This window comes from Monodelphis domestica, chromosome 1 (genome assembly GCF_027887165.1).
Source record: "Monodelphis domestica isolate mMonDom1 chromosome 1, mMonDom1.pri, whole genome shotgun sequence".
In the NCBI taxonomy this organism is placed as follows: domain Eukaryota; kingdom Metazoa; phylum Chordata; class Mammalia; order Didelphimorphia; family Didelphidae; genus Monodelphis; species Monodelphis domestica.
The window spans coordinates 293,308,668-293,330,105 of NC_077227.1; the positions used below are offsets into that span (position 1 = coordinate 293,308,668).

The 21,438-nt window shown below is 34.9% G+C and overlaps 1 protein-coding gene across 4 annotated transcripts in view; it reads left to right on the forward strand.

Annotated features, from left to right (window-relative positions):
- DDHD1 (DDHD domain containing 1) overlaps positions 1-21,438 on the forward strand; it is a 184,916-nt gene that overhangs the window by 102,639 nt on the left and 60,839 nt on the right. For all 4 annotated transcript variants that reach the window (XM_007473240.3, XM_003339498.4, XM_007473239.3 and 1 more), the window contains one exon: positions 5,653-5,759. In XM_007473240.3, coding sequence (XP_007473302.1) covers positions 5,653-5,759 — 107 coding nt within the window. The remainder of the gene's footprint in view (positions 1-5,652; positions 5,760-21,438) is intronic.

A 21,438-nucleotide genomic window follows, 5' to 3' on the forward strand; every position in this document is an offset into this window, starting at 1 on the left:
CTTATGACATTGCTTGTTAAATGATTATTATATAGTCACTTTAGCAGTTATGGAAGACAGATTGGAGAGAAGAGATTCTTGAGATAGGGGATAGGGAGACCAATTAGTATTACAGTAGGCCAAGGAAAGTTTTCAGCTCTTGAACTAATGAGTGGAGAGAAGAGAGGTGGATAAGTGAAATGTTGTGAAGGTAGAAATGACACGATATGGCAGCTTATTGAATAAGAGAGAGGGAGGAGTCAAGAATGACCCAGAGGTTGCATCTAGTCTTGAATAATTAGAAGGATGGTGATATCCTTCAGAATAATTAAGAAATTAGGAAGCAGGGTTATGTTGCCTTCTGCGGAGAACTCCCTGTGAAGAAATAAATGGATTCTCTCAATTAAGATCATATGATCTACTTAACAATTTATAATCTTACAGGAAATGTTCAGACAGGTCTTCTGATTCTGAGGCCAACTCTTTGAAGTGAATCCACAAAAATCTGTCACATTTCCATACAATATTAATGAAAAAGAAGAAAACAGCTTAATGTTTGATAAAACTAAAGAGCATAATTATAGTGGAGAAAAGACTCCCTTTTGGAAAACTGCTATGAAAAGTAGAAAGTCATTTGACATACACTACATTGAAAGAGAAACTTTAAACCAAATACAGTGCTAAATGGATAGGTAAGGTCAATATAAAATATCTTACCATTTAAAAATTAACTGTTTCAGACCTGGTACCTTTTAGTTTTAGCTAGGAGAAAATTTCTCAACCTTGAATTAATAGAAAGGACTTGTGAAAAATAAAATTAACATTTCACATAAAATTAAAAACATTTTGCACAAAATATCATTGACAGGAAGGAAAAATATGTGAGAAAAAATATTTGTATGAAAAATCACCTAGAAGACATTGATATTAAAATACTTTCGAAACTGGTAAAAATGCATATGCCTAGAGTCTTTCCCTACTAAAGAAATGAGCATTTTTGAAAAATAGAATTTCAGACTACAAATGATCATATTAAAACATACTCGAAAATAAGTAATAGTAAGAAAAAGTATAAACTAAGATGATTCCCCTTAAAAACATTTAAATTGGCAAAGATGGCAAAATATAACAATTAATGATTTGGTTTTTTGCTGTTTATAATCTCTATTGAAATATTTTTACAATTCTGTTTTTGTTTTGTTTTCATATAAGTATAGGCTCTCTCTCTTTTTTTTAAAACATATCTATATTGGAGGGCCTAGTGCTTTGGAGCACTCCAATTACTTAACAATGGACTGATGAGAATAAGACCTTTTTTTCTGAACACATTATTTTCAGTGTTCCAGCAGCATTTGTCTGAGATATTAATATCTGCCCATCTGCAACTGTGTGAATGGGTATTCATGATTCAGCTAGAAAACCTATTTTAAGTATTTAAGTTCATAATTTTGTCAGAAGGGCCATATTTTACCACCATCTTTTTACCTTTACAAGAAACAAAAGTGAATCACAAATTACTAGATTGTGGGAAGCAGTTGCTACTGTAAGGTGATCTAACCACTTTGAATTTCATTTTGGAAGTATGCAAGAAAGTTACTTAGCTGTCAATAATGCCCTTTGACTCAGCAATCCCATTACTACACTTATCCTCCTAAGAAAATCCAAGAAAAACCAATATGGCATATAACAATTATGTGCACTTTTTGTTAACAAAGATCTGTAGGGGTGAAAAGTACCCATCAGTTGAGAAATAACTGTTATAAAATATGTAATTGATAATTATGTGGTATCAAACATGAGAAAATTTTTAACAGTTGAGAGTGTGAAATAAACAGAACCAAAAGAATAATATGCCCAGTGATTACCATAATATAAATGGCAAGATCACTAAAAGGAAGTTGACCTGGGCAATTGAAAAATCAATAATAGCCATAACAAAAAGATATCTTTCCTCACAACAGAGATGGAAGAACTACAAGGACAGAAAATTCTATACTTTTGTCAAATACATTCACCCTTTTTTAAAAAATTGTTTTTTTCTTTATCGTCAGGAAAATTTCAATCTGAAGGGTAGTAGGCTGAAATAATTGGGAGATAAAGCCAGAAGACACCACAAAAATATAATCTTTTTGCTTTTAAGAGAAGACTTAAAGCTTAGAAATGATAAATTATTAACCAATATGATAGGTAGTAGTAAATAGTAAAAAAGATTTGAGTCCATGGCCTTTGACTCTTTTTAATGTTCTTAGTACCATATTATGCAACTTCTGACTTTAGGATACAAAAAGAATTCCCATGTATAGCGACATTTGGAAAGGAATGTTTTTATTCAGAGTGATACAGTATAAATTAATATAGAGAAAGAATTCTTTTATTTTTGCCTTTTATCACAATGCCTAGCAAGTTCTAGACATTTTATCAAAGTTTAACTGCCTCTCCTAATTGATTATTCCAGTTCAATAGGGTAATATGCACTTGCAGAATTTGAGCTAAAATACTTGTACTATTAAAAAAGTAAAATGAAAATAGTTAAAATTTTTAAATTTCTTTAATTTCTATTTTGTTTAAATTTTACAATATGCATGATTATCAAGCTGTACACAGTATATTATGTATAAATATATAGAGAGCTCAAATTATTAATAAGAAAGGGTAAATATAATTATAATAATATTTATAGAGCACCCACTATTGCTAGACATTATTCAAAGCACTTCATAAATATGACCTCATTTTATGAAACAAAATAGTATAAGCTCTGCTCTAACATATTGTTTCATTGACACCAGTTTAGAAACAATATTATGCTAGAAAGAGAGAGAAAGAAGAAATGGCAAAAAGACAGGGAAAGGGAAATGCCTGGAAAGCAGGAGGTTGACCAAAGGCAAAAGTGTCTCATTTTATCATGACTACCACCACCTTAAATGCAGCTTCCTTCCATAATTATTGCTGGCCTTATTCATTTTATTCCATAGTTTTATCATTGTAACTAACCACAAATAATCTCAAGCCTTTGGTAGATTTTAAGGGCCAGGACAACTTAAGATGTTCTTGTTTGGGGATGTATGTTAAAGAAATGAGATATACAGTTTCATGAACACTCATATATTTTTTCTGGATTTCAAAGGTGAGACCAATCATTCAGAAGTGTTCTGGAGATGTAGTCAAGTGCCTTATGTAGATATGGAATAAAAATACAATTTAGTTGTCTAAATGTAAGACTTCACACAAATTAAATAAATAATTAATTAAAATATATTTTATGTACATTTTAATCCTTTGAAGGAGAAAAATATAATTGTTGCTAATCTAGGTCCAGTTCGCAATCTTGCCAATGTTAATTAAAATATTCCCAACCCAAGTTGTAATATTTTTTCCTCTGGATTCCATTTCTACAATGTAAAACTCTATTTATTACTAAAGCATGGTAATCATAAGTTAAACAAATACAAGAGTAGAAATTTGCCAGTGTGTTTTGATTAGATCAGTATATTTTTTAATGTCTTCCTCAACTCTGCCCACTATCAGTAATAATGATTTGGTGATCCTCATTTACTTTCCACCAAAGATCATTGAGACATAAAGATTATCCTTAGCATGACTTTTATAACCCAAATACATTAAGAATATGATGCTAAAAAATCCTTAAGACTTAAGAAACTAAAATAGCTTTAAGAGGTTGTGAGAGAAAAAATATATATTGGATTTAATATGTGAAGGTGATCATAATAACTAACCTACACTGTTGTAAGTGACCTGCACGGGGTCACATAGCTAGGAAGTATCTGAGGTCAAGTTTGAACCCAGGTCCTTCCAACTCCAGGGTTGGCTTTCTATCCACTCAGTTACCAAACTTCCCCTTAGAGCAATAGTTCTTCACCTCTGGTCCATGGGTGGACCAGTTTCACCAATTTCAGGGTGTTTGTGAACTTGGATAGGAAAACATTTCATCTCTGTTTTCACAAATTTGTGCCTGAAAATGTGCATTTCCTTCAATTTATGAATTTTAAACAGAACATTCTGAGGAGTCTGTTGTCTTTAACAAATTGCCAGGATGGTCCATAATATTTTTTTAAAGGGTTAAGAACCTATGTTCTAGAGTAAACAAGCTTGCTTAGGTGATCTGGAGAAATCTGATTATTAGAAATACTTGAATGCACTTACTTGTTTTGCTTTTTTCACAAATTTGTATACTTTCAAAATGTCTTAATAAAATGGATATTTTGCAGAAATGCAAAATGCTTATCTAACTTAACAGTCTGCTGGTAATAAAGTGCTCCTTTTGGTTTCCCTTGCTCCTTGTGGAACTCTTAGAATTCAGTGAACTTATTTCTACCTTTTCAGGGATGTTTTTTTCAGTCCCACATAGTGATAACCATAAAAATAACTTGAAATGAAGGAATCTTGGATTAAGGAAGGAAAACTTTGACTCTGTCAAGTGATAAAGCATGAGCAAGTCTTTTTAACATCTCTGGGCCTTGGTTTCTTCATCAGTAAAATGAATTTGAACTAAATCACCTCTTAAATTCACTCATTTCTCAAATTCTTTCCTTTTCCAAAATAAAGACATAACATTTGTACAACATAAAATATAAGCAATATACACCATTATTGATTTTAAACATGGCAGTATAAGCTGTTAACATCTGTATTATATAGGCTGAGTTTTAGCTACAAGGTAACATTCAAATTTTTATTTTCTTTGCTAAGAGACAAATATATTTTATATGAATATGACATATCTTATAGATATGGAAAGTCATTTGTTTTCTCAGCCATCTACCTGTTGAAATCGTTTAGCATATCCAATTATGGAGACCCAAAAGTTTTAAAAATAAAAATTTTAATTATTTTATAAAATATATTATGAGTCAGACATACTTTCAGAGCATATGTGCACTTATCTTTTATGACCAAATCAGAAATTATAAGAGTTGCTTTATACTTTGGAAAATTAGATTAGTTTGTTAGGGAAAAATAGGTGTGAGGATATATAATACTTCTGATTTTATTCATTGAATGGAACCCCAATTGTACTTCAAAAAAAGCCAAAAGAAAGTGATAATTATACTACCTCTAAATTCAAGGGTTGTTGTGGTAGATGTAAATGTATGTATCTGTTGTGTGTGGTTAGCATGTTGCCATATCACAGTAATGTAAGTAAAATTTTCATGAATAGTTTAAGAAAGTATTTAATATTTATATAGTTTAATACCGAGTCAGTTCCAAGATTATTTTCTTCAAGTATCCTATCTTGAGTACTGGTGCTTGTCTTCTTTCATTATGTACTTCACACTTGTTAAGAATGAAACCTTTGAAATAGTTGCTGTTTTCAATACTGAATAAAAGAATTGCTAATTTATTTGAACACATGCTTATAACTTCCTTAAAGTGGCAAACTTAGGAAGACTGAATAATCAATAAAATCTAATTGAATATCTCCTTTTAAAATAATTGAGAAGGAAGATATGCAGAAAATACTAAACCCTTATGGAGCAATCATGGATTAAAAAAATTAGTGTGTATTGGTGCTGAGTAATAATGAGCAACTAAAGTAACTAAAATTTAATTAACAACTTATTTATGTTATGAAGAGAATATAAATTCATAGTGTTTTTATTGTTCCATTTGTATAATATATAACTTACCTAATGAGTTGCTTTTTCTTAATAGGATGAGAGATGCTGCAAGAAAAATAGAAGAAAAGCACTTTTCTAATCATGCAACACATGTTGAATTTCTGCCTGTTGAGTGGAGATCAAAACTTGCTCTTGATGGAGGTACATTCAGTTTGTTGCCTTCAAGAACAATTTAGTTGCACCCGCTCCCTGATTCCCCTACCTGGAAATGAATAATATCTCCTTCCTTGAATCTGTAAAAGTATCTTTCCCCTTTACTTTTCATCAGTCATATTCAAAATGTATTATAGTTATTTGTGGACATAGTTTACCTTATGTGAAAGATTGTAATTATAAATGGATCTTCTTTTGCATTTTATTTATTTACACATCTTCATTATCTTTCCATTCCCCCATTGAACAATAAAAATAAAAAAATAAACTCATAACAAATATATATAGCTCAGCAATAGACATGCAAAATGTTTATCTTATTCAGCATTTTAAGTATCACTTCTCTGGCAAAAAGTAGATAGATATTTCATCTTCAGCCCTCTGGCTAAGAAGTGATCAGTCATTGACTTGAGTTCTTTCAGATTTGGTTTCTTTAAAATGATATCATTACACAAATTCTTCTCCCAGTTTTGTTCAGTTCACTGTTATTTCACAGAATAAATAGAAATTCATGAAGAAAACAGACTGCAATGGATGAGGGGATCAAGATAAATTTCATGGAAGAAAGCCCATTTGAATGAGTGTTGAAGGATAGGTAGACAGGGTATGAATTCTTTCCATTTCCCCCTGACACTTTTGTTATTTCTTGTGGTATATAATATTCTATTATGTTCATATACTATAATTTGTTTAGCTATTCTCCCATAAGTGGTTGTATCTTAGTTTCTAGTTCTGAGTTGTACATATAAAGTCTTCCTCCTCATTTAATTTCTTTGAGGTATATGACTAGTAAATTGCTTTACTTACAGAGGTCGGTGTTTTAGTTCATCTTTTGAATCTCTAACACCTATTATTGCAGTTTTCACCTTATTGTACTTAAGAAATGCTTAAACTACATTCAACTAGGAGCTGGACAGTGTTAAACCAAGGGTGTTGGTTCCCTTTTTTTTTTTTTTAAATAGAAGTAAGGAAAGAGATGGAATTTGAATTGAGCTTTAATGAAAAGGGGAAAATGAAGGAAGTTTTGGTTAGTAAATATAAGTAAAAAGAGATGGTGATTTGAGGATGATAGACTAGTTTATCTGGTAGCTCATAGATGTAAAAATTAAGCCTTGCTTCTCAATTTTAAGGATTTGGGGGAGAAATATTTCTTTAGGTTTCCTTATCACTTGGGTGGGCCCTTGGTAGGTATAGGAGAAAAATGTGGTCATACAACATCTTTACTCACAGACAAATAAATTGATAGTGATAGTTTATATTTATAAGGCCAAATGTGATTGGAGCCAGACAGTGATTCTGGAAATGGTTTATTATAATTATACATTTTTCTGATTATGGTTCTAGTTGAGATGGTGTAAATTCTGTCATTCCTTAGCAGTGTACCTTCTTCTCAGATCATTAGTCCTAGGAACCATGGCGATATCTATTTCTCTACCAAATACAGTGGATTCAATTTCAAGAATACTATAATTAGGGCCAGCTAAGTGACATAATACTATACCACTTAGAGAGACAGGACTGGAATTAGGAGGACCTGGGTTCAAATTTGACCTTACTTACTTCCTAGTTATGCAACCCTGGGCAAGTCACATGACCCCCCTTTGCCTTCTTTCTTAGAATTGTTACTAAGACAGAAAATAAAGGTTTTAGGTAAATGAAAATATAAAACCAAAAAAAATTATATTCAGTATTGGTAGCTATTTACAAGAATTACATATGCCAGTATGATAAGCCTTTTCACTTCCTCCTAAAAGAACAAATTTGGAGTCACATCACTCTCTCAGTCTGGAAGTCTAGAAGCTTCTCATAAAAATCCTATTGCTGGTGGCCATTGGTTTACTAGAAAGAGCACTGACTCTTGCAGAAGACTGTATTCTACCTCTAATGCTTACTACCTTTATAACCTTGGGCAGTCACATAGCCTTCTTAGTTCTGTTTTCTCATGGGTAAAAGGAAGGGTTGGACTCTGACTTCCCAAGTTCCCTTAAAGCTCAAAATCTATTACTATTAAAGCCTGCAAAAAGGCTTAGTAGTGTGTATTGAAATGCTGAACTCTCAGAATAGCAACTAGTTTGACTTAACTAGAATGTGTGAGAGGAGTAAATTAAAATAAGTTTGGAAAGGTAGGCTGGAGGCAATTGTAAATGCCAGGCAAAGGATTTTGTATTTTATGCTAGACATTGAACACTATTATTTAAAGGAATAAAAGAGATATAATTGAGAGACAACCAGTTGTCTACTCTGTGGACAGTAGTTTGGAGAGAGAAGAAACTGGAAAAAGGGTGGCTACAATTAAGATACTATTGCAACAGTCCAAGCAAGAGATTATAAGGACCTAACATTGGATGGCATACTATTATATAAATAGAGAAAAGAGTCAAAAGTTGTGAATATAGAATTGATAAAACTTTGTAACCGGTTATGAGGGAAAGGGATGAAAGTTAAGGATGATTCTGAAATTGTTAGTTCATATTTGATTTTGACTCTGAAAAGTCACTAAACAAAATAAAAAGGCTTACTTGAGTCTTATAGTAAGAATATGCAACAAAGATATAATGGCACTTATCTTCAGTTGCCTCCTTATAGAAACATTTCTGATCAGTAACTCATCATGGCAAGTTATGGTAATTCATGTGATTTCAGGCACCCACTGAGTCTGAAAGGCCAAGACTCCACAAAGGTGGGACTTTTTATGCCTTTCAGAAAGCAGTTTCAAGTGAAACAGGGTCTAATCAAGTCTCAAGGGTAACTTTGTCACCTTTCATTTATTTATTTGTTTGTTTATTTTTTAAGAGCCCTTACCTTCCGTCTTAGAGTCAATACTGTGTATTTGCTCCAAGGCAGAAGAGTGGTAAGGGTTAGGTAACAGGGGTCAAGTGACTTGCCCAGGGTCACACAGCTGGGAAGTGTCTGAGACCAGATTTGAACCTAGGACTTCCCCTCTCTAGGCCTGGTTCTCAAACCACTAAGCTACCCAGCTGCCCCCCTTTGTCACCTTTTAGAGAAAACTACACCACATTCAAGAGCTAAGGAGGGGGCAGCTAGGTAGCGTAGTGGATTGAGCACCAGGCCTGGAAGTCAGAAGGATTTGGATTCAAGCAGAACTCAGACACTTCCTAGCTTTGTGGCCCCGGGACAGCCACTTAATTCCAGCTGTCTAGAATTGATATTAAGTCAGAAGATAAGGATTTTAGAAATAATAAAAGGTTTGGCTCTAGCCCAAAAAAGCACCAGTGGATGCTAGCACACCCAGGCTCACAACGTTATCACCTTCAATCCTTCACTCAAATTATCCTCCCCCTTCATATCCATTTTGTCACAAAGTCTTGTCATTTCTACCTTTACAATATCACCTATATACATCCTTTTCTTTTCACACACACAGCTAATATCAATCTATATTACTTCATATGTAGACCATTATAGTAGCCTTGTGTGAGGTCTCCCTCTCTTAAATCTCTCCTCACTTCAGTACATCCTCCACTCAGCTGCCAACATGTTCTGACTAAATCACCTCCCTCCCTCCACCCCACACCATCTTTCTCCTCATAAACATACATGGTTAACTTTAGGGATTTCTTCTTGCTTTCTGGATCATATATAAACTCTTCTACTTATCTTTTAAAGTCCTTTACAACCTTTTCAGTCTTTTTACACTTTACTCCATTCTACATACTTTACTTGCCATGTATTCTACCTGGAGGAGACTGGCCACACTGCTCTTCTTCATAAGACACACTTATTTCACGATTCCATGCCTTTTCACCATCTGTCCTTTATAACATGAGATGCTTTCTCTCCTTACCTATTTCTTTCAAGACTCATCTAAAATCCCGCTTTCTACATAGTACTCTCTTTCCTCCCCCCAGTACCGATTACCTTCTTTCTGAGATTACTTCATATTAAATTGTCTCTATATTATATGTGTATATAGTTGTTTGCTTGTGGTCTCTTTCATTAGAATGCAGGCTTCTTTAGGGCAGAGACCATGATTTTTCCTTTGTCTGTATTCCCAGAGCTTAACACAATGACTGGCATGTTGTAGTCACTTAATAAATGCTTGTTTAACTGATTCATTCATTGATCATTGAAATTTTAGATTCATTAAAAAAAGAGCATCACACCCTGAAGTTAGTATTTATAATTTTTACTCAGTGTCCCTTGTCTGTGGTAGGTTATAGTAAATTATCTTTGACTTAGATTTATGATTATGATCATTCTTAGTGAAATCAACACAAAATATTAAAGATTTTCATTGTGCTTATTTACTCTTATAAAGGTCTTGCACAGTAACTATTTAGAGTTCATCTCTTTTATTTCTCAAGTGCCTATGAGAAAGAGGGGGAGGAGTCAAAATAGTGTATGTTCACATAGCAGCAGAAATGTACTATCCAACTGCTATTTTTGTTGTCATTTCTTACCCAAGACATCAGTAATTTTATTGACTGAATTTATTGTCTGACTAGTCAGTAGGGTTCTTTTATTTTTAAAGATTTAACTTGTTTCTTCAGTGATCCTTCTCAGAGCTGGGTAGATAAACTATAATGTACTTTCTTGTCTACTGTGTTTTGTTTAATAATTTCAGTTCAGCTGCTCTGCACAAGACCAAAATAGAACCCTCAAAGATTTGACACTTTACTGGGTATGTTCAGAATATATAAAAAATTAAAACAAAACATAATTTGAGAAGGGAGAAATCATTAACAATATGCAGATCAGAGAAGGCTTTATAGAGAGGAAGTAGTACCTGGGCTGAGTCTTAAAAGAAGATAAGAATAAGAATTATGAAAAGCAGAAATGAAGATTTAATTCCTGTTTTGGGGAAGGGCTTATACAAGTAAGTATTCAATGACAAGAATGACAGAATGTCTAATTTGGAGAATAGCTGATGAATCTGGTTGTCTAGAACATAGAGTAAAAGGGAAGAAAGAATGGAAAGGAAGAATGTAAACAAATTGCAGAAAACACTGGTTGGTTTGTTATTGTCTCCCATACTTGAAGCAGGACCACAATGAGATTACTATATGGTCGTGATACTATTGTCTAACTGTGACCAATCAGTCCAATATAAGCTTGAGAAGGCTCTATGCAAGTCAGGCACAAATAACCCATATAAACATTTGAGAGAGATTGTCTCTAAATAATTATAAATAAAAATAAATTTGTTTCTAATGGTTTTTCTGAGCTACTTCATTTCTACTTTGCTCATAGAGTATAATGCCTTTTTTGATGTGGACACACCATACTGGTTTGTCCTGTGCTCACAATTTTCTCACAATTGTTGCCAGTTCTTCAGAGAGACCTTGAGAATGTTCTTGTATCACTCACTTCTTCTGACCTCTGTGTGAGTGCTTGCCTTGTGTGAGTTCTCTGTAAAATAATCTCTTAGGCAAACATGCATTTGGCATTCGAACAAGGTCGGCAGCCCATATGAGTTGTGCTCTCTGTAGTAGATTCTGAATCCTTGGCAGTTCAGCTCAAGAAAGGACCCTATTGTCGAGGATCTTATCTTGCCAGGTGATCTTCAAAATCTTTCTGAGACAATTCAAGTGAAAGTAATTCATTTTCCTGGCATGATGCTAGTATACTATCCAAATTTCTTAGGCATACAATAATGAGATCAGCACAATATCTCTGTAAATCTTCTCTTTGGTAGGTAGCCTAATACCTCTTTTCTCCCACACTTAACTTTGGAGCCTCCCAAATACTAAACTATCTCTAGCAAGATGTGTATCATCTTTGTGGATACTGGAAAGTACACTGCCAAGGTAAGTGAACTTATCCACAGCATTCAAAATTTCTCCATTTGATGTTACCAGTGGTTCCACATATGGATGGTGCAGTGCTGGCTAGTGGAGAATCCGCTTTTGTTGTTGTTGTTGTTTGTTTGTTTTGGTGTTTTTATTTTTGGTGTTCATTGTCAGGCCAAATTTAGCATAAGATTCAAAGAATCAATCTGTGCTCTGTTCCATCTCATTCTCAGAGGTTTTATTGAGTGTGAAGTCATCTATAAACAGAAAGTCATGCACCAACTCTCCTTCCACTTCGGTTTTGACTTGTAGCCTTTTCAAGTTAAATAATTTACTGTGGTGCAGCTTTTGCAAAGATGATTGCATTCACCCGTGGCACATGGAGTGTGCATACATTTATAGATGACATGAAATCCAGTAGATCTGAAAGATGAATAGCTTTTATTGTGAAATAACTCTGAGGTTAATATTGTAAGCAAGATCTATGATGACTTGCATGGGTTCTGGTTATGGATGATCTTGAGGTTTTCTAATAAAAAATGGAGTGAAGCAGGGCAGTGTGCTTGCTCCCATGCTTTTTAGAATGATGTTTTCAGCAATGTTGTCAGATGCCTTCATTGAGGATGAAATGGCGTAAAGGTCAACTACCACACTAATGGTAAACTTTCTAACTTGAAAAGGCTTCAAGCCAAAATTAGGGCCAAGCAGAAGACCTTAAATGCCAAGCTAAAGAGTTTACATTTTCTCTTAAAGGCAGTGGGGATTCAGAGAAAGTTTTTGAACAGGGGAATTGACCTGTGGCTTGGGAAAATTATTTGGCAACTACATACAGGGGAGAAAAAGTGTAGGTGGAAAGTAGATAGATAAATAAGAAATTTACTGAATACTTATTATGTACTGGATTTTGTGCTAAGTACTAGGAATACAAATAAAAGCAAACAAGACAATCCCTGTCCTCAAAGAACTTAATTCTAATGGGGAGACAGCATATGCTGTGGTGCTAGAGAAGAGGAGAGAAATTGTACCTGTAGTGTAAAGATAGCAGCTATTGCCCAAATTCATACAGGGAAGATAGTCCAGTAAGGCTAGGATACTGAAGACTCTGAAACAGTTAAAGAGAACTTGACTAAAGAAACCCAAATAAAGAATTATGGTCTCAAAAAATGTATTAAAAAATGCCAAAGTTCTATTGAGAGTAGTGTCCAAAACATTAAAGTTCAGAATAAGCCAAGGCTAGCAAAGAATGCTAAAAACAACAATAGCAGACACTTATTATACTACTTTAAGGCTTAAAGAAAATTTACAAAAACATAATTTCATTTGTGGAAAAGGATTTTTTTTTTGGCTGTGGGGGGAATAAAGGAGGCTTAAAGGGATTAAGAACACTGGCAAAGATGGTGGAATTAGGAAGAAGCAATATAGTCCTGATAATGCCCTGCAGCTACTCCACCAGAGATCTAAGAAGAGCATCAGACCAAATGATGATCAGGAAACCTAAGGAGAAACCACAGTAAGTTATTTACTAACCCAGGTGAGCATAGGGAGATAGCCCATTGGCATATAAGAACTGAGAAACAAGCCTGCACCTAGTTATTAGGGCAAGGAGCATTGTGGATCTAGAGGGGTTGATCCTTGATTTTATTACCTTGCAAGGAACATGTGTTGTCCAGCATCTATATTTTTCTGACCTTGAATTTGGCATGGACTGAAGCATGTACTAGGACAATGAGAAATCCTGGATCCAACTCAAACCTGGCTTGGGGCTTGGCACCAGTGGAGTTGGAATAGAAGGAAACTGCAAACCATGTGGGTCTGTCTGATTCTGGAACAGGTTCATAGTTGTATTGCTCTGAACCTATAGAACTTTAAGCAAGCTGCCTGTCACCTAAGAGCAATCTACTGTAATTCCTACAGGGGTAAGCCTATAAATCCAAATTTGGAGTCATGAGCTTATAGTGAATCAGAATACTTAGGGTACACAGAAAGTCTTCAGGTCTCTGGCATGAGCAAAGGATCTTTTAAAAGCATAGCATTTTGGGCATCTGAGTGGCTCAGTGGATTGAGAGCCAGGCCTAGAGATGGGAGGTCCTAGGTTCAAATCTCAGACACTTCCCAGCTGTGTGACCCTGAGCAAGTCACTTGACCCCCATTGCCTAGCCCTTATTGCTCTTCTGCCTTGGAGCCAATAGACAGTATTGACTCTTAAGATGGAAGGTAAGGGTTTAAAAAAAAAAAAGCATTGCATTAAGACACTTTGGGGTATGTGGTATTAAGATGTCATTGTGTGAGACACATGTGGGGTGGGGGGTGGGGGGTTCCAAACCAAAATATAGAATTAGAAGAGGCACCCTATCTATAGTCTCTCAACATTCCCCTTGAAGCAACTAATACTTTAAATCAAATTTTGGAGTGGCAGAGCCAACAAAAGGTCAGAATGAGATCTTTTTCCGGCTTATGAAAACTTAGGTTGGCAGGAGAGGTTTGTGACACCAGAGTGGAAGCTTGTCCAAAATTGAAATAAATTGGCACAACAACAGCAGGGGCTTTGGGAGCTCTCAGCTCAGAAATGATAAAGGGGATTTGGACAATTGGTCAGAAAGAGATAATAGGGGACCTGTTGCTGCCATTATATACAGCTGGCCCTGATCATCAATTCTGCTGCCCATACATTCCAGGATGGAAAATATTTCTGGTTGTTGGTCACATCCAGAAGGGAGTAGAGAAGCCACAGTTCAGAAAGGCAAAAAGAAAGGTAGGCCAGTGCAGGGGAAATGGAACTCTTCTTGAGTAAAGATTAGAGTGCAGGCCAGAACATTGACCATATCTCTTCCATTATCACACCACTTTGGAAGTACCAAAAAGAAACCCAGAATCAGTTCTGTAAACAATAGCATGAAAAAAAGCCAAAAGCTTGGAACAGTGCCTCCCCTAACCAGGTTAAAAGAGCCAGACTTTAACATATGATTCAGTCAAGAAAGAAGCTGGGGAAATGAATGAACAACTGAAAAAAGAATTTGACCATAAAAAGCTCCTGTGGGGCAGGGAAGACCAAGACAAACTCAGAAAAAGACAACAATGTGAAAACAGCTACAAATAAAACCTAAGAAAATGCTCTTTGGAAATTAGCCAACAAGATCCAACAAGAATACCTAGAAGCATTAAAGAAATGAGTGATAGAGTTAAAATTGGGGAAAGAAAGTTATGTAAACAGATTATGAAAGAATTAACAGTTTGGTAAGAAGCATAAAAATTCACTGAAGAACTTTTAAAAGATTAGGCCAAGTGGAAAAGATGAAGAAAATAATTCCTTAAAAATTAGTATTGGGCAAATTGAAGCTAATAATTTTCGCACATCAAGAAACAATAAAACAAAGTCAAAAGAATGAAAAAAATAAAAGAAAATGTGAGTTCTCACTGGAAAGATAGTAGATCAAGGAGAAAGAATTTAAGAATTATTGGACTATCTGAAAACCACAATCATAAAAACCCTTTACATCATATTTCTTGAAATCCAGATTATAAAATAAAAATGGAATCAATATAATAACCACCTTCTGAAAGAGATCCCAAAATGAACATTACCAGAAATATTATAGCCAAATTCCAGAGCTCCCAGTTCAAAGAGAAAATAATTCAAGAAGGGGGGTGGGGGGGAGAATCAAATAAAATCAGAATCACACAAGATTTAACAGCTTCTATGGTTAAAGGAGCAGAAGGCTTGAAATATATTCTAGGAGGCAAAAGAAGCTAGGATAAGGACCAAGAATAATACTCACAGCAAGGGGTTGGCTGGGTGGGTGAATATTTAATGAAACTTCTTTCAAGCATTCCTGATGAAAAGACCAGAGCTGAATAGAAAATTTGACATTTAAACACAAGGGTAAATGAAAATGGCAAGAGGAGGAATGCCTGGATCTTTTTCTCATTGGAGTTAATTTAGGGGATTGGGGCAAATATATAGATATAGATAATATATATGCATGTGTATACACACATGTAATCTGTATATACAGAAATGTAACCCAGTGGGGAAACAAGGAAAAAATGGGTTAAGAGACAGGGAAGTCAGATTAAGGGAGACAGTGGTTATAAGCAAAATAGACTTTTGAGAAGGGAAAAATAAAAAGAAACAGAAGAAAATGTGATGGAAGAAAATATACAATTAGTAATGATAACTGAAAATGAATGGAAGGAGCTCACAACTTGGAAGCAGATAGCAGAATGGACTAGAAACCAGAATTTAACAATATATTGTTTACAAGAGAGACACTTAAACACAGTTAAAGGACTGGAGCAGAAATTCAATGTGTTTCAGCTAAGCTAAGAAAACTTAGAATAGAAATCATGATTTCAGACGAAGTAAAAATAGACATAATTAAAAGTTAATCAAGGAAACTACATTTTGTTTAGAAAGGTGTACCATAGACAATAAAGTGATATCAAAAATGTTTATAGCCAATTGCTCTGATAAAACCCTCATCACTCAAATATATACTGAGTGATAGAACTGTCAGATTTATAGAAAATAAAAGCCATTCCTCAGTTGAAAAATGGCCAAAGATTATAAACAGTTTCCAGAAGAAATCAAAACATTTCTATAGTCATATGAAAAAATGCTCTCAATCAGTATCAATTAGAGAAAGACAAAATAATTCTCGGGTGCCACATCTATCACACCTATGAGAAATGACATGCTGAAGGAGATGAGAGAAAATTTGGTACACTAATGAACTGTTAATAGAATAGTGAATTGGTCCATGTCATTCTGGAAAGCAGTTTGGAACTATGTTCAAAGGGCTATAGAAACTGTACATTCCCTTTGACCCAGAAATGCCACCATTACGCCTGTATCCCAAAGAGATCAAAGAAAAATACTATGCATATAAAAATATAGCAACTCTTCTTGTAGTGGCAAAGAATTGGAAATCATTGGGCTGCTCATCAATTGAGGAATGGTTAAGCAAATTTTGATACATGATTGTGATAAGAGTACTATTGTCTTCTGGGAAGTGATGAGAGATGAGGTTTCAGAAAAACATGACAAGACCTATAAGAACTGATGCAAAGTGAAATAACAAAGACAGGGAGATCATTGTGCATAATAACAGCAGTGTTATAATATTGAACTGTGAAAGTATTGGCTATTCTAATTAATACAGTGATTGAAGACAGTTCCAAAGGACTAAAATAAAAATACTGTCCATCTCTAGAGAGAATCGATACAGTCAAGTACAAATTGAATTATCATTTTCTCCTACTTTAAAAAAAATATGTATGACTTTTAATATGGAAATAGGTATTTTGTATGATTTCATTTGTATAATTGATATCATTGCTTTCCTTCTAAATGGGTGGGGGAAAGGAGGCGAAAGAATTTGGAACTAAAATTTTTAAAAGGAAATAATGAATTGGAAAAAACTTCCACATTGTAAATCAGAGGAGGAAAAAAGAGCATGCCATTAAAATACTGGATGTATAGCAGCAGAAGAACCCCAGTGGAACACAAATCAGAGCCAGAGAAGGTCCTAGCATTCCCATAGAGCCCTAACACAAAATCTCATTTTAGGAAATAAGGCAGGAAGAATGAGTAAGCAAACAAAAATATTCCCACAGAAGGAGCTATTCTAGTGATAGGGAAAACAACAACCCAGAATAAAAGAATTACTCTCTCAAAGAAGGCCTCCAAAAAAAAGCATAACTTAGCCACTATAGCACTAGGATTCTCCAAAGACATTGAAACAAGTGTTTATTTTTTGTTTTTTATATTATGTTATGAAAGTAATGGGTTCATTAAATTGGATTGGGTTAGAAAGATGGTAATAGAAGGAAGAAGTATTCAACTCTTATTTTGCTTGTTTTCCTTGCCAAGGATAATGATTTTTGGATTAGAAAGAATATAATGAAAATGTGTTACAGGGAGTCAAGACTTAATAAAGCACTTTAATTCAAGTCATTAGATTACATCCCATAATACTAGCAAATATTGTAAGTAAGCCACTGTTAATGGTCTTCAAAGATCAGAGACAAGTGCGTTAGGCCTACAAGAGAGGAAATTTTCCAGTTTTCAAAAATGGGAAGAGAATTGCGTCCACAAACTTGAGTGAGCTTGTATTGGATTCCTGGAAAAATTCAAGAATATTATTTAAGGCACTTATAGTCAACATCTAGAAAAAAAAAGTAGTGATGACAGACTAGTATTTAATCAAGAACCAAACCCCATTTCCTCTCTGGACAAAGCTAGGCCATCAGGAGAATGCTATAGTTTGCCTAGGTGCCCTTTCAGCATTTGAATAAGTCTTTAATATCTTTGTGGATGGGGATAGATGAGATAGAGAGAGATAGGGCTGGGTTCATTGGCAAAATCCAAAGCATGTTATTAAAGGGTCAATATCAGAATTTAAATCTCTACGAATATATATTCCTTTATGCCTGTATGCCTTTGCTGATACTTAACATTTTTCTCATAGTGATCTTGCATATAGTAAGTGCTTTATAAATGCTTGTCAATTGATTATTTACTTTGAAGAAAGGCATAAAAGGCCTACTTATCACATTTGCTAATGAAGAATAGCAAGTATGCTGATACACCAAGTTTTTGAATCTAATAATTTAAATTCCTATATGTAGGTTCAATAAATCATCTGAACAAATATAAAATGAGAAAGTGATAGGTTCAGTGGCAACTAGGGAGCAAAGTTTATAAAGCACCAGGCCTAGAATTGGGAGTACCCGGCTTAAAATTTAGCCTCAGATACTACCTAGGTGTGTGACCCCAGGCAAGTCACTTAACCCCAGTTGTCTAGCTTTTGCCATTCTGATGTCTGAGAATTGATATTGATGGGGGAAGCTGGGTCGCTCAGTGGATTGAGAGCAAAGCCTAGAGATGGGAGGTCCTAGGTTCAAATCTGGCCTCGGACACTTCCCAGCTGTGTGACCCTGGGCAAGTCACTTGACCCCCATTGCCTAGTCCTTACTGCTCTTCTGCCTTAGAACCAATATACAAGATTGATTCTAAGTCAGAAGGTAAGGGTTTAATAAAAAGAATTGATACTAAGAAAAGGGTTTTAAAAAGAAAAGCAAATTCATAATCAAAGAATTCATCTTTATCAGTGTACTTGGGGTAGAACTACAAGTTCAACTCAGCAGTATACTTTGGCACCTGAAAAAGTTAATGCAGCAGAGACATAGTGTCCAGAAGAAGAGAAGGAATAAGCCCACTATAATTATGTTTATCTCCTGTCTGGATTATTGTATTCAGTCCTGAGTAACATTATAGTAAATACAACAAGCTGGTAAGATGCAGAAGCCCTCAAGATCATCAGAAATAAGTATTGCTTTAAGAACTATTAGTGTTTAACTTCAAAGGGAAAAGACTTAAGAAGAAGGACTTAAGAAATGAAAGATACCATAGAGGTCATCTTGTCTAATTTCACAGATGTAGAAACTGAGGATGAAAGCAGAGTTTGGATAGAATAGATAACAAATTTTCAGAGTCAAATGAGCAACAAGATGATAGACTAGACATTTTCTCCCACCCCCATGATCTCCATAATAGAAATTATTTACCAAAGATAAAGCAACTCCAGGTGTTTCTATAGTCTAGAACACTTAGAATAAAGGTTTAAAAAAATTCCCCCAAGCCCATGAACAGATGGATGCTCACTGACTTTGAGCTTACACAACAGCCCTGCACAGCTTGGGCTTACATGAAAACCTACCCTCTAGTCCCCCCTACCCACTTTCCAGGACTTTGAAGAGATTGGCTCCAAGCTGTAGAAATTTGCTTGGCCACAACCCTTCAGGAGCAAAAAAATGCAGGAGCTGCAACCCAGAAGTACCAGCACTGCAAAGCTAAGAACAGTCAATGCTAGGAAAAAACATTCTGAACTGAGGAACAGGAGTGTGACAGGTCACCAGGACAGGACACCACTCAAGTAGTAAAAGGACTCTACCCATTCTGAATGAAAGAAAGCACAGCACAGAGATGGGACCAATTCTGACCATCTAAAAATCAGTTGGGACATCAGAGGGGAGAGAGTCTAAAAGTCAGTGTTAAAAAATACTAAGCGGAGAAAAGACTCAAGATACCAAAGATTTCAGGGAGAAGAAAATTCATGAACATAAACAGATAAACCAACAGGAAAATGAGTTTAGACTTCTATGGTCCAACACTTGGTGAGATAGAGGACCCTGTAGAATCAACATACATGGTCTGAGTGGATTAAAAGAAAAATGTGAATTATTTGAGCAGAGTTTATGCACTGCACAGAAAAAAAATAATTGGCAGAATAGAATTTGAATCTGCAATGGCAAGCCTCACCAAAGAAACAAAAGAGAGAATAATAGATTTAGAAAGCAAATATATTCAAGTGAAAGACAACAGATGTAAAAAACACAAAAGAAAATAATCTCACCATGCAAGCAAAACATGGGTCTCAAAAACAGGTTACATACAGCCTAACTCATAAATGCCTAGTCAAAAAAAACCTCAACACCATAATGAAAGAAATGATATGATAGGAAAGAACTGCCTGAGATTTTTGAACAATGAAAATGAAATCCCAGTTGAAAGAATTCACAAATCATCTCTAGGGAAAAGCCCAAGGCTGGTTACATTCAATAATTCAGCTCAAAAAATGAGAAGTTTTGAAAGCTATCCAGAGAAAAACTTTCAATCAAAAAAGAAAGGAAATTAAAATAATGGGAGACTGCACTCATTAATAAAATAAGGGAATGGAATAATAGGTGTCAAAGAGCAGTGAAGCTCAGGATGTGGCCCAGAGTTACTTGTCTTACAAATCTGAGCTTAACCGTATAGGACAAAGATGGACTTTCAATAATAAAGAAGAATTTGATACATTTTTAAAAGGAAAATCAGAACTGAAGAGATTATTTGCTGCTCAAACATTCCAGATAACCAAAGTAGAAGAGAGAATAGACTAAGAACAGCAACAGAGGGGTAACATAAAGAGATCAGTAAGCAACTTCTTTCCAAGTGTATATACAAGGAGACAAGAGGGGAGAGGGGAAATCTGGTAGAGATAACAGTGAGTTGGCAGACAAGCATTTATGGACAAAACCTGGTGACACCCTGCCTACAGTTAAATTTGGTAAGGGTACATTACAACATGGGAAGGGCACAAAAAGGGGGAGTAAGAGCAGGGAAATAGAGAAGCATGTGTAATGCACAGATGTAATGTATGATGCAATACTCTTCAAGACAAGAATTTAAAGACTAGAAGAAGGATTATACTTGTTTTTGTTGACCACAGAAACTAGAACTAGGAACAACATATCAGAGTTGCAGAGGAGTTGTTCAGGAAACAAATCCCTCTAGAGATCTTCAAGTGAAGGCTAGATGACCAGTTGTTTGGAAAAGAGACCCTCATTCAGTTATGGATTGAAACTGACCTGAACAGCCTCTGAGATCCCTTAAAAATTGGTGATTCTGTAGATTCAAGGAGACCCAATTGAGAGATTATCATAGTACTCCAAGAGAAAGGTTCTGAAGATGGGAATGAACTAGGGTTTTGACAGTTTACATATGGGATGTATTTAAAGTGTCAAGGAGATAGTCAACAGAATTTGTCAATGAGAAATGAAGGAGAAGCAATCAAGGAAAGACCTTCTACCTTACTCTTCCTCAGAGTACCTTTCTTCCTTTTACAACACAGCACCATTTCTGCATGAAGGCTTTCCTGATCCTTCAAATTTCTTGTGTCCTACTTTCCAAACTACCTTGTATTTAACTATTGTGTATATATTTGTATTTATTCACTTTATGGTTTTGCTATATATGCGTGTATGTATTTTATATGTATTTGTCTCCATTAAAATGTAAGTTCCTTGACAAGTAGAGATTATTTCAGTCTTTGAACTTTTATCTCCAGTGTCTAGCACGGCCATTGGTACATAGT